A 14,310-nucleotide genomic window follows, 5' to 3' on the forward strand; every position below is an offset into this window, starting at 1 on the left:
TTCTAAAACCCAACTTGAGTATATTTGAAGCATCATTGGGTAATTACATGTTTACTCGACGACTTTATCTTGCATGACGTCAGCTGTGAGCATTGGGAAACGCACGTTCATTAATAGCCGAGATGTAGGTAAAGTTAATTATGTGTTTTCATGCACTTAAACCTGCAAAAAATGGCGGACCTTCGACTGCCGACCGCAAGGAAGAGATCTGAAAGCAAGTGATTCAGTTGCACATACAAGGCCTTGCTAATTATTTCTGTTTTTTTAAAGAAATGCTGTTACGTTTCGACATGTAAAATAATATCTCGATGAATTTCTAGCCGGCACCATCCATTGATGCAAGGACTCGCTATCAAAGACCCAACATCAAAAAGAGGCCTCAATTTACTAACAAAGGCTTACCTCTCATTACTCTGCCCAATGCAATTGTGTTACTTTGCACAACATTGGACGACTTGAATTGCTTAGCATAAATGCTAATTGAATCTAATCATACCAACAGTTTTCTTTCTTATGTATATTGTTTTTTGCAATAATTACAAAAAACAAATGAATTAAATATGTACACGTTTATACAAGGTCGTGTATGATTGGTCTGCTATGATTTTTGCAATACCACGTCTGCACAAGTACTTCAAAAAGGGTTCTCTCAGCTATGTAGAAGAACTTTTTTACCTCCTCTACGTGTACTCTAAACGGTCATAGAGACCAGACAGTTTTGGCGTCAATTTGAAAACATCATCTCGCCCAAGTGAACTCAAACCCTTAGGCCAAAATACAATATCTTAAACGTAAAGGTAAATCTAGTAAGATTTGAAAACAACGAAACAGTTATCCCATTTGTGCAAATGATTTTTGCTAAAGTATTACCACACTTGCTTTTACATATCAAAAAGCATACATGTCGTCATAACCTTATTATCGTAGCCTTTACCCTAGATTCTAGAGTCTCCATTATTTAGTCTCAGAATTTAGTCTCATTATATAGTTCGAAACAAGTCACATAAATATTTTACAATACTTCATCCCCAGATTCATGAGGCTCTGGCACCCTGGATAGGTATCCTTTTTTGATGATCTAGAAATGAAGCCTGCGAATAGTTTTAGTGCATTTTGATTCAAACAGCTTCGCTGCCTCATTGTAGCTGCTTCTTGTTGTCTTATTCTATACATCACTAAATATCAGCTATTAATTACCCCTATTCGCTCTGTTTTTCTGAAACAAGACATAATTATCAATGTTGCAAGACATTGATAGATAAGAATCTGTATAACGCACTTTACATTGAGATAAGTGTCTTATAGACAAAAAATAATACAATATACGGTAATAAATCAAATTGAAATTTGTCAAGGAAATGGTCTAAAAACCGCAACTTCTTAGAGCATTTAAACAAGTCGTGTAAAGCTCCGAGTATAACCCACTTTGGTTATCACTTATGTCCTCTACGAATCTATCGCATCGTTATTGACAAAGGTACAGTAGGTTGAATGGCTGTTGCGGTATGAAGAAAAATATGGAAAATAAAGCACTTTGAATTTGTTGAGAGCAGCCCTAGCAAATACACCGTCGTCTCTCGTTAACATGTGAATCCCCCTTCCAAAATTTCAGTTTGTTAATGCTTTCATCTTTACCATCTTTTTGGTTTTTCAATGTGATTTATCTATATAACTTTAAAATAACTTGAAATTGTAAGAGTAAAATTAGCGAATTAAAATTATTTAAACTTATTTTCTTCGTGCAATTTAAAGTTATGTAAAAGTTATATTGTAACATTATATTGTACGACACGCAAGCTTGTATAGTATATATCTAGACCAAAATAGATCATAGTCCTATTTTGCAATTCTAGTTACCTAACGCAACTACAGTACAGATGAAGATAAAGTATAACATAACAATAACAAGTCTTCATAAAGAGCAGTAGATCAGTTACATAATACAACTTTACATAGATTTTCTAAAAACACGAGTTAACATCTTTATTCTGAATGCTTTTCATGCGAAATTGTTTGAAACTTTCTTAAAGACAATGAATAGTGTCTATTTTGCTTAGTCATATTAATGCTTTTTAATAACTTTACCTTCTGGCCCTGAGATTTTTCTTAAATTTATCTTCATGTCTTAACTGCTATTTTTCTTAACCATAAAAGCATTTTAGGAAATGAAACATATTGGCACAATACAATGACGACTAAGCTTGATGATAACTCAATGATGTAACTTTAATCTCAAATGCTCAGATTATATAACTACCCATTCGAGCCTTTCAATTATTCTTAATCAATTCCAAAATTTTACAAATATCGAGCCCTTAAATTCTTATAAAATATATTATTTTAAAAGAAAAGTTTGTATTCCGATGAAGTCATCATGGGATGAAGACAGTCCAACTCCATTCTTAACTAAGTCGACAGAACTTTTAAGCATACTCTCTTTCCAGCAAAATTTCATCTTATTCACGTCTTTTATTTTTATTTACAAAACAAAAATTTTAAGATAATAAGGAATAAGAAAGCAAGTTTGAAAATTATGATTGAAACTTTTTTTCAGTATTGGCACTTATAGATTGATCGAGGTGATATAATCTGTGGTGGCTTTTTACTAGTTGTATGACACTAGTAGATCCTTCGTTTAAGAGTGCGGTCATACTTGCATCTATCTCTGCTAGGAAAAGGAACAGGAGAAAGCCTTTAAGCAACCCTCCGTCTTGGAGGTAGAGAGCATACGCATAGAATGAGGTCATTATCATGTATGCTCTTCGACTCTTTGACGGAGGGTTGCCTCGCACGTTGGATTTTCCCTCGTTTATCTCCCCAATTAATTTTCTCTTGTCGCTGTTAGTCTTTCCTGAGGCAAGTTTTGTCTGCTGATAACAACTGTTACAAGTGACACAAGTTTTCTTATCTCTCCCGAGATAAACAGTCTCTTGACATGCACCTTTCCGTTTAGCGTGGCTTGCCATGACCCTAATTTGGAATTGTCGCTCAAGACATTCAGCAAAGGTGTTTTTGTGTTTCCTTCATATGGTCAATTATGACCTCTATCTCTTTAGCGAAACTGTTTGGCGGAATTCTGAAGAAGCATCGCAAATGCCTTGTTGTTGAAGTCTAGAAGCACACGACGTTTTAACTATGCAGTATAACTTACCTTCAAGGAAAGGATCTTTATAAGGGTGTCATTCCTGGTCTATTTTATTGCTCAAAATGCCATGTTGAAGTGATATCGAGGTATACCAAGATAAGGTCATCTTGTGGTGGCTGACTTCATATCGATACTTTGATGCTATATGCCACAAAGTATCCATATCGTGTTCGATTATTTCTCGAAATCGTGATCATATGAATAGGAGATAGAAGGGCTGGGGGCTGGGGGCTGAAAAACCTTAATCAGGAAAAACTTGCATTTGGGCATTTTTGCTTCAATGAAGCAATAAAATTTGGGCACGATCTATGCTAAAGCCCCTAAACGTGTACAATCCATTTGACAGTACAGATATCCAGTAATAATTAAGGTTTTTCTCTTATTCGGCTATGTTTATGCATTTTAAAGATAAGAAACTATTTTTTATGTTTTTCTTTCTTCCTTTATTTAAAGATGGTAGAATGTCTAGCTACACTATGTAAGGTATGTAAAGCAACTAATTTAAAAATGCGCATAATATTAAACATGCATAATCAATTTTGCGAATGCTTTCCTTGCAAATGTCAAAAGTACAATTGAATGATAAAAGATCTGATGGGTTTATCTTGAACATCTGTAAAGTTGAGGATTACATGTCATTAAGGACAATGTTAAGCAGAATAGCTGGACTGTATAAATTGCAAAATAGGAAAACTTGGCAGTTTTTTCTGGGATTTTATGAACTGATTGCAGGAGTACCACTAATCAATCTGCTGCAGTGTGCTTGATGGCACGATACATGAGCTGCATTCTAGCCGCGATATTTAAACAGTCATTTTTCTCCCCATTTTTGGCTTTAGGGTTTGATTGACAAGAACCACGTATATTTCTCTGATAGTAATACAAAAGAGGATAGAATGAAGGAACATGGCATCAATTGACTCCATCAAGAAAGTTGAAACAAAGAATACAAAATGAATTTTTACTTATTAACCTCTTTTATCTGAGGCTTTATAGAAATTAATATGATTAGTAGTATCGGATTGATTCTGTTCTGTACGCAGTAGTACTTCGTCGAATTCTTAATACGAAAGTAAATTTCTTAAAACACAGTGAGAATGTCATGACATACAAAATGCATTAATAAGCAAACTTTACAACATTTCAAATAGCTTTTTGGGTTAATATGAATCCAATGGCAGTATGCACTATGCGGGGTTCCACAAAGAGCTGTGTTATCGCCAATTCTCTTTCTTGAATGGACACTTGAATTGAATGGTTAATTTCATCCGAATGGCTTAGCGCAATTTTTCTCATAACAGAAAGGAACAAAACAATCCTAAACCTTTATTGTTGGCGATGACTGAGAAGTATCTGCTTGCTTCAAACACCTGATTGTTTCATGAAATTGATTATTAGCTAGCAGACATGTTTCACAATAAAGGCAGACAAGATTTAGGGTCCCGAGGTCTGTCTTCTTGCAAACAAAGAAGCAGAATCTTGCGAAAAATAAATTATTGAGGTTTTCATTGACTGCTTTTCTAAAAAGCTGTGTTTTGCTGTATATTAACCTTTTTGCCTAATACTCAGTGTTCTGATTCATTTATTTTTTGCACATGCCTGGTTGCAACAGCTAAATGCCCAATTGGGTATAATAGCTTCCTCCCTTTCTGTTCCAAAACTGATACTGAATATTTGGAATGCTTTATAGCTCTTCGAAGGATACTAAAGACACATGACTAATTCCAGTCAAGATAACAATTGACGCTCATATAACAAGTGTCTCCTAAGGCTGGATTATTTGATAGCGGAGACTAGCTCCATAAAACTAGAAGATTAATGAATAATTCAAAAGGTGCAAATATTGTCTGTGCGAGTTAACCTTCTTCTGAAGCAGCTGGCCAAAAAGCTAAAATGCAATTAATAATTCTTTGAATTGAAGTTATAGATATATTGCAATCTTAAGAGAATTGCGATCTAATTCAGCTAGCTCCAATTCAACAAGTTAATACGCCCATAATCGAATTGAAACTCAAACAGAGTTCCTAGCTTTGAATAGGTTTGTTTACAAGATACTTCATGACAGTCTGTGAGGATCCATAGAAGCAAGTTTAATTAAGAAAAGAATGGTAAACATTTATCTATGCTTGAAAGTTAGAAATTTGGAGAAAAGTTTCCGATTCCAATTCAGGCAAATTGCAACGAACAGGCTTCAATGCATGAACGATGCTCTCTCTAGTGCCTCTAGCTGGCAACTTTGTATTTGAAACCCAGAAATGAATGCTTTTTTTCACTACAAATGTCTCAACTTTTCAGCTATAGTTAAGCTAATTAAGTTTTTGTATTTTGAAAAAAGCTTTCTACTGTGGTATACCTCTTGGATGTCTTTGCCATGCAACAACCCTGCCTTGCCATTCGAATGCTGTATTTGTCTGATTATTGATGACTTGATCTTGCAATTAATGCATTTATCAAGCAAATTTTATTGATGCAAGTACCTTGGATATGTCTTGTAAAAAATCGAAGATCTTGTTTTCTTGAGTTTTCTTAAGTGCCTAAAGCCTGGTTTACATTAACATGTTTTCAAGACTCAAATTCTCATATTTTCATCAAACAAATTTATAAGAAAACCAAATGTCTCAAATGTCTTTGGTTGGTTATAAAATTTGGTTTGCTATATTTATATCAAATTTTAATCAAGTTTTTCTGATTGCAGGTCGAAAGAGCTGCACCTGCATCGAAGATCAAAGAATCCGTCATATCTAACCGCATTCCTGTATTTGGCACCATTTTGTCTTCTGATTTACCATAATGGTGGGAAATGTGAGTTTAGATTAAATAATTATTGAAAATGAAACTTTCTTTGCATTTTTACTACCATGGTAGTTCTTCTACCTCAAAAACACAAGAAATCTTTACAACCGATCAATAGAGTTTTTGCATTGCAAATTTGCAATATGGAACAATGATGACATAAGAAAGAGGAATATAGTGCAAGCCAGCCTTGAAAATTTATGAAACCTCCGTAGCTGCACTGCACAACCCAAAGCGCTATCCAAGGTCCGCAGCAGAGGGGGAGCCAAAAAAATATTTTGGAGGGGTAAAGAAATGCTTTTTGCCGATATAAAGGGCGTGTCTCACTTTTTAAGGGTGTGGTCAAAAGATAAAGACTCTCATATGCTGACAGAAAAGCTAATATCTTATAATTGTTGCAAAAAGGTTCCAGGGCTAGTACAAAAATAGATTCTTTTGCCCGGCCAAAAAATCCTTAATTTGCCGATGGACAAAAAGTTGGGGTACTGCACCCCCGTACCCCCCTTTGCGGATGCCCCTGGTCCGCACCAATGTTACACTATATGTTGAAAGGGGGGATGTTTCAATTGAAGAAACGGCTTTATCTCTCTGTCGCCGCGCTCAGCTAACATGACGGAGTTATCTCTTTTAATGTATCTCCCGAACCTTCCTTGCCACTCAGATGATGATTCCATGAGAGGACTAAACCATTGCTTCCCAGGACAGACAGAATAAACTTTCCCTTGCTCACCAAAATGAATTAACGATGCAAAATCTCTTGGATTTGGCGGTTAATGATTTCAATTGCAAGTTGATACACAAGACAACATCTGGATTGATTTGAATGCTTGTGCTAATAGTTATTTCCCAAGACTTCGAGTCATACAAATGTTACTTGAATGAACATCTAAACCTAGATTAATCTGTCGCTCTTAACAAGACTCTTCAGTGGCTTCTGTTGCCAAGAACATCCTTCTTTTCGACTAGATATATCAAATCTATGGACTATATCGGCAAATACAAAGAGAACAGGCAAATAAAAGCCGAATGCTTAGTCAAATAAGACCAAATTACCAGTCTGTTGTAAAATCTCTTGTTCTCTATTACTTGTTAAATAAAAGCATACTTTCTGTTTCTTTATCTCAAATAAGCCACATTCTCTGTAACCTAGCAGCTGGGAGGTCCTTACACATGAAGGCCTTTAAAGAAACTTAAGTTAGAAAATACATATAAGAAATGAACACCATGAAGTTTAATCATGTCGATCAAATGTTCTTTACACTAATTCTGAAATTTGGGAAATAATCTTCATTTTTTCCATTATCTGACAATATCCTCCATCATCAGCAAGAGTATCAGGTAAGAAAGCTGGATTGTGATTAACGGTAGTGTGCCCATTCAGATTGCAATCGCAAGCGCGATCTATAAACGGGCTGATAAAACGCTGACAAGAAAATTTGATTGGTTTAGAACAAGCCAGTTGTACGCTGATTGCTTTAGACCAAACGACACTCCACTCGAAGCATGCTACTCGTCTTGCAAGTGCATTGCCACTGTAAATCAGTTTGCAATCTTTTATAATACAACATTGAACTTTCTTAAATTCCAATATTTTTCAAATAACACTAAGAACAAAAATGATTTCATAGTAGCAAACAGCATGTTTTACTGTTGTCTTTCAGCAGTAGACTGCTTTTTCAACAATAAGCCACTGTGATCATATGACCAATAAAGGTAACTACATAATCAATATGATTGACGCTTAGTAGCAAAAAAGACAATTAGAATCATAGCAAATTTATGACAGACAGAAAGACTTGGTATTAACTCACGATTTGCGGGAAGCTTTGCCCTTAAACTCATGAAGAATCATAAATGCCACAAAGCTACTTAGAAAAAAAGAACTGATCTTCAGCATAGTACCACAAGCTAGTTTAAACATGCTGCTTGTGTTAACGACGCGGTACCTATGACGTCATTTTGATGACTAACGGTGTACCTGAGGAAAAATATTAAATGCATTATGGCCTGTCAGTCAGCATTTCAGAATTGAGAATAGGCTCTGCAGCGTGTTTAAAATCGAGAGAACGTTTAAAGGCATTTGACATGCATAAGTACAGCGAATCCAAAAATAACTTAGGACAAATTGATCAGAGCACGCGCACAAGAATGGAATTGGAAACTGCTCACGTTAAACCACTGCGCACTGCTCTAGGATTTCACCGATTTGAAAAAAGACGGAAACTGCTCACGTTTTTTCTCTGTGCGAAACTTGATTGGTCAACCGCTCGTGGTCGAGTGGCTGTAAGCCACTTTTACCTGTGTCTTTAAGATTAGACGATTGGCTCTGTGGCAATAGGTCTGTTGTATAGTTTAACCAATAGAAATTTAAATGGCCAGCGAAATGCGTCTTGACTTAGTGCCTTTAACTACTATATTGCTTTTGCTTTCTAAGTTAATCATTTTGACAAAGACACCTCTTGATGGTGTTAATGCTTTGTTCTGTAAATAAAATTTACGCTCCGATGCTTTCAAAACGCCAATATCAGTGTAGTGAATTAGTTAATCTATTCAGTGATACAAAGGAACAAAGGAACTAATCATGGAAGGAATGCTCATGACTCACACCTCAAGTTGAACGATGGGCTTTGGCAGATTCTATAAATGATTCAGATTCATTCAAATCAGAAGGAAAAAGCTAATCTACGCGAAAACATGGATATTGGATCTCATTCCCAGGACAATCCTTTTATTAACATCAGTGTGAAAGTTTAGCTGCTTCTTAGCGCCAGACTGTATTTGTATAGCGATGCTTAAACGAATAGAAAGAAGCCAGCAATCGCCTATCATTTTACATAGTTATCAACTCTAGCGTTTATCTCTTCAAATATGACTTAGACTGTAAGTGCAAGAAGCTCTAGCTAAAGAGACAATATTTGCTACTTGGTGAGCTGGATCCAGATCACGTGTAGATGTCTACTTCTAACGTGATGCATTGAGGGATCTCTGGTAAATGCAGCAGCAATGCTAGACGATGTCTTTTCGGCAATTAACTAAATGGTGCGTCATATGGAAATCGTTAACGGGTTAACCTGCAAACGTTGACCTGCATCAGTTTGCCTGCTTGATTGTGTTTATTTGTACTGGTTCTTGCAACTGCAATTGCAAGCAGTCGGACGCATTATACATGTCAATGCAAAGGATGTCTTAATTATTTGACTTACTTTAATGCTGGCATAATCAAAAAATCCTCTGCTGAATATTATCACATAGATGTTCTCTGGCTTTTTGTAAAGACTGTATCAAGAAAACGCAGAGAAGAATCTGATTGACAGCTGACTTTAACGAAGAACTTTTATTCGCGATCAAGACATAAATAAGAACATTGGTTTGACAACACGATAATAAACGATGTTTTTCAGTATCGGAACGACAGTAGCCATTATGGTATGCTACAGCGTCGTTTTTATGACGGGTGTCATTGGAAACTTTAGCATATTAGTTACAATTCTTACATCATCGCGCTTTAGAAAATCACTGTCAAACATTCTTATCTCCGATTTGGCTCTTGCTGACTTCTTCCTGTGCATGATAACGGCGCCGTACTATATTTCAAGCCTACTAGCTGACAACCCTCCTCAACCAGGAGCATCTTCATTGGATTCCATTTGCAAAGGCTTTGTTGTCTCAGCATATGCATTGGGCTTTACAAGAATTTTGCTGCTGGCGACAATTTCAGTAGAAAGATTCATTGCTATCATTCATCCGTTTTGGTATCAAAAGTATAGCTTTTCTTCTCCTGGTGGCATTCAACTAGCCTGCATTTGCTTCTATGCTTGGTTTCACTCATACCTCTGTACATTTCCAGCAGCATTCATAGACAACTGGATCAAATACGAAGGCAAGCCAGCAAGGCTTTGTGCGTATGCCTGGGAAAGTGCAAATCTTGGTTTCGTTTTGCCTGTGTTTACTTTGAACTTCTTTATTCCACTATGCGTTATTGTATACACCAATTGTAAGGTCTACGCTACAGCTCGGCGCCAGGGTAAACGCATTGCTACATCATGCAGGATAACTTCCCCTACAGAATTCAGGCCTACAACTCGTGAGCCAAGTAAACGAAAGTATGGACGGCAAGAGTTTTTATCCCCATTGCCTGTCACTAACACCAATGACAACCTGTTTTTAGTAAAAGGCAAGTCGCAAGCAATCCTTAGAAGTTCTACAATCGGGAGTCAGAATAGAAAGGGGTCTAGCTCACTGCACAGTGATATTGACTCTGCGTATAGTGAGCAAGAAGAACTTCGTTTTGAGAATCAAGTCTCACCCAAGATGCCCTTCCTTGACGCCGAGCAGCTTCAGAAAGATGCAGCCCCGAATACAGCTTTCAGAAAGATTTCTTTTCAAAGGGTCAATGAAAGTGCAGAGGATAACGAGATTTCAAATTCTGTGATTTCAAACCCAACAACCTTCCAACGAACGACGAAAACATCTGTTTACTCTAAGCTTGACGATTCTGGTTTCAAAGATTTAAGAAAATTCTCTTGCTACTCAGAAGTTAATTCTCAAGTTAATGAAAAGAAAAGTGTGCAAATCAAAGTTTCTGAGATGAATGACTTCAAACCGAAGTCGTCAAAGATTCGTCGGTTCCCGCTTTTACAACCTAGGCAGGCTAGTCCTTATAAACGAAACTCCAAATTTCATGGTAGAACTAAGGACTACGTTATATTCTTCTCTACACTTAGTGTGGTGACATTGTTTCTCTTAACATGGCTACCATTTGCAATTACGACGATCAGTGTCTTGATTACAGGGACTGTACTCCCAGAAAAAGCCGACATTTTTATATCAATGATGACTGTAATCGATTCTGCATTTACTCCAGTGATAGTCTTTGGAACAAGACGTGAGTTCCGCAAAGCTCTGGTTAAGCGACTGTTTAAACGGTCACTTAGTCACAGCTGATTGGTTAATCAAGTTCAAAGATCTTTTTATCTGCAAAGGACGCTGTTGCTCCAAAGTTGTTTTCGTTCCATTGATCTCGTTTCAACGAGGATCTTAAGAATTTTACGGGAGTGGATGAAATAATTTCTTTGAACACAATCTTGATAAAGGCAAATATATAAAAGTTTTCACAAAATTTCAAGAATCAAGAGTGATTCTTCAAAATTTCAGATGTTTCTTCATTAAGGTCGGTCACGTAGTTTTAATTTTAACAATTCCGTTGCTAACTTTTTTTTTCTGCTGGTCGACGTTAAATTCAAATAACACAATGAAAAGTCAATTAAAGTATGAAACCGATGCAATTTCATCTTCGATTTTCTCAAAGACAGATATTACCTGAAATGATATTTGAAGGATAGTTTCATTTCATAGAAAAAATACCAGATTATTTTTAAAACTGTATATTGTGTATCATTTGTGTAATTTGTATGTAAAAAATGAAAGGGAATGTGTAATATGCCATAAAACTGTACATATTTCGTATAACAAGAAACTTTGCTTATGTTTTGCTTAGACGTGTTTGATAATTTTCGACAATGGAATGTCAATTCCTGTTATCTTATAATTTACCATTCATTTATTGCAATTTCGATTAGGATATTAAATGTTCTTGCTTTGTTTAACAAACCGAAATAAAATAAACGTGAAAGAAGTTCAAGCATTCTAATACACGTGGATTAGTGTTTCGACTATTTCAAAAGAACAGTTTCATTACCAATTTATTATTCCTATAGCATGACAAAATAACCAATGATAATTGATATTTGCTCAAAATGAATTTTCTTTCAATTCTTAGACCCCACAAGGATATTCAAAGGACAAATATGTCTTTTAGTTGTTAAAAAGTCATTTCAGTGACGTGTATGACGATCAATCATGCATTATAGATTGCTGTGTTTGACGCAAAAGAACCAGGAAGTAAATATACCACAATATCAGCTGGTTTTATGTGCAGGAAAAGAACGATAAATATGACGTCATTGGTCTTTTGTTGTTTACAAACGACAGTGGCGAAAATAAAGTTTTCAAGTGAATTGGAAGTCAATGAGGAAACGTTCTAGTATTCTGACTTTAGACGTAATTTCCTCCGAATGAGTAAAAAATTAAAAAAAATCAACATTAGCAAGTTGAGCTAAACAACAACCAAGTAAAAGTTGACAACTCAACAAAATTTTCAGTGTATTTGCCCTACACTATCAAAACGTCCCTCATTAGGAAAGCAGTTCAACGGAGCTGGTCTTCTTGAAATTAGTTTAGTTTTTATTGTAAATATTTTCAAGGTCCTAGAGACTGTCTGTGCGTCAATCTTAGTCGTTGTATTGTTTGATTTTGATGAAAAAGTATTCGCTGGTCTTGTACCATGCTTGCACATATGTAATCATCTGTAAATTTGTATTTACTGTTCAACTTCGTTTAAGCAATGTTGACTGCGTTCACATTAATCCAGTCGCATAAATGTTCTTATAATATACCATAGTCTATTTCAATGAGATTGTCATCGTTTCATGAAAAAATCTTTGCATTCTGATCTCTTTAGGATATATTGCTAATTGGTAATTCACTATTTGCAGTTTTTTTGTCCTAGTTTCAAGACAAGCCACTTTGATCTAGCCTTTTCTTGAAACTTTTTAATAAAAAAATTGATGCTATCGTAGATCTATGAAACGTTTTGGCTGACATGGAAGATCCATAACCTAGCCTCTTCTTCAGACGTGTCTAGCCTTTTTTACATGAAATTTACTGAAGATTGCTGTTGATCTCTAAGTCTTTGTAGCTACAATTAATGTCTGCAAATGCCGTGCATCACTATACGAATTCAAATATATTGCAAACACAGCCATACGATTAAACCTTCTTCTGAAAATACGATTGACAATAGCAAACAATTTCTACTTTCTCTTTGCATTGCTAATAAAATTTTGTGATTTTAGGATAGCACCTGGTGATATTTACTTAACTCTCGGTTTCGCAAGCATCAATTTGCTCATTCTTGCCAGCATATTTTCACAAAGCTAACATCTGTAACGGAAACTCGATCGCATGGGCAGCCTAATTTTCAGTTCTATTACCTGCATTACTCTTTGTTTCCTTAACAGTTTGGTAACATAAACTAACACATATTATTATTCATTTCGAGCAATGATCCCTTTTATTTGCTTTAATCGATTGAAATTTATTTTGTAATAGCTATTAAAAAGCGTCCAACTCACAAAACACAGATCAGAATCACAAATCAACTGTGGCGAAGATGGTGCTTATTTCACGTTCAAAAGCATAGATCTTTGTGTTATTTGTTATTGCTTCCAATTTCAGCTAAAGGAGTTCAATTTCAGCAATAACCAGTTGCCTTTCACGAAATTCCCTTTGCCATCCATAATAAAAAATATAAAGTTTGAAAGTGAAAATATAGATGTACCTTTTGAAGTATACCAGGTTAAAATTCAAAGTGTAAACTTCATTTTAATCCTAATCGATATTTGGTAATTTAGTAGACAGACCAGTAAATTACGCAAAATATATTTACAGCAAAATCAATGTACCCTGTACTTATCTTAAAAGTTTTTTATCTAAAAATTGTTTTGTATGTGAAATGTTTGTGATTTATTTTATTTATGTTTATCAAGGCAAATTTTTAAGCATCCGAGCTTTTCCGAAGACACTGCACAATTAAAAAAGGGGTTGTGGAGCTAATTTCATATTTTTCCGAAAAAAAATGGTCAATAAAATTTCATAGAGCTTAGTTCAGCTTTTCTTCACTGTTTTTAGTTATAGCGCACAAAATGCGAAAAAACAGCTTTTAAATAAACACATACAGCTATTTGTTTCCTTGGCTAGTAGAAAGGAACCTTTTTTGAAATAACAATCTTTCCAACCACGAGAATGAATGAGAAGTACCCTCGCTTGCTCCTTTATAAGTAAATCACAGTATGTTTACAATAAAACGTCAAGTTTTAGCCATAGAATCGTGAAAATTTTGTTGGTATAAGCAATATAAACATTCTTTACTGAATAAATTCCTTTTGACTTTCATTTTATATTGATTTAATAACATTCTGATTTTATCGATGAAATATTCTTATGCTGTGACTCGACTCTACAATTCCTTAAAGCTGATGGATTAAAAAACAGTCAAATGAGAAAGGATCGAGAATATGATTTAGAAACACAATACAAGTGGAGCCTCCTGTAGAATTTTGATAGATTTTTTTTGAAATTTTGAGAGTTTAAGAAGTCTCATGTCCTTTAAAACGAAATGGGAAGTTGACTTTTCTGTGGCAATTAGTGAAGAGTGTAGGCCAAATATTTGATATTATTGAATATTGAAGATAATTTGACTAAGATATCATATCTCATCTTTTGTCATGATGATAGACTTTTGACATTTTAAT

General features: G+C 35.2%; 1 protein-coding gene across 1 annotated transcript; it reads left to right on the forward strand.

Annotated features, from left to right (window-relative positions):
* Window positions 1–8,513: 8,513 nt before the first annotated feature.
* On the forward strand, window positions 8,514–14,098 carry LOC135683637 (uncharacterized). The gene has a single exon (XM_065198948.2). The coding sequence runs from the start codon at window positions 9,329–9,331 to the stop codon at window positions 10,880–10,882; it is 1,554 nt and encodes a 517-aa protein (XP_065055020.2). The 5' UTR covers window positions 8,514–9,328; the 3' UTR covers window positions 10,883–14,098.
* Window positions 14,099–14,310: the final 212 nt, after the last annotated feature.

Source organism: Rhopilema esculentum, chromosome 7 (genome assembly GCF_057945365.1).
Source record: "Rhopilema esculentum isolate cy_ngs chromosome 7, ASM5794536v1, whole genome shotgun sequence".
In the NCBI taxonomy this organism is placed as follows: domain Eukaryota; kingdom Metazoa; phylum Cnidaria; class Scyphozoa; order Rhizostomeae; family Rhizostomatidae; genus Rhopilema; species Rhopilema esculentum.

What these genes read in the sequence shown, in the direction of transcription:
- LOC135683637 (XM_065198948.2), top strand. Translation starts at nt 9,329, where the DNA reads ATGTTTTTCAGTATCGGAACGACAGTAGCCATTATGGTATGCTACAGC.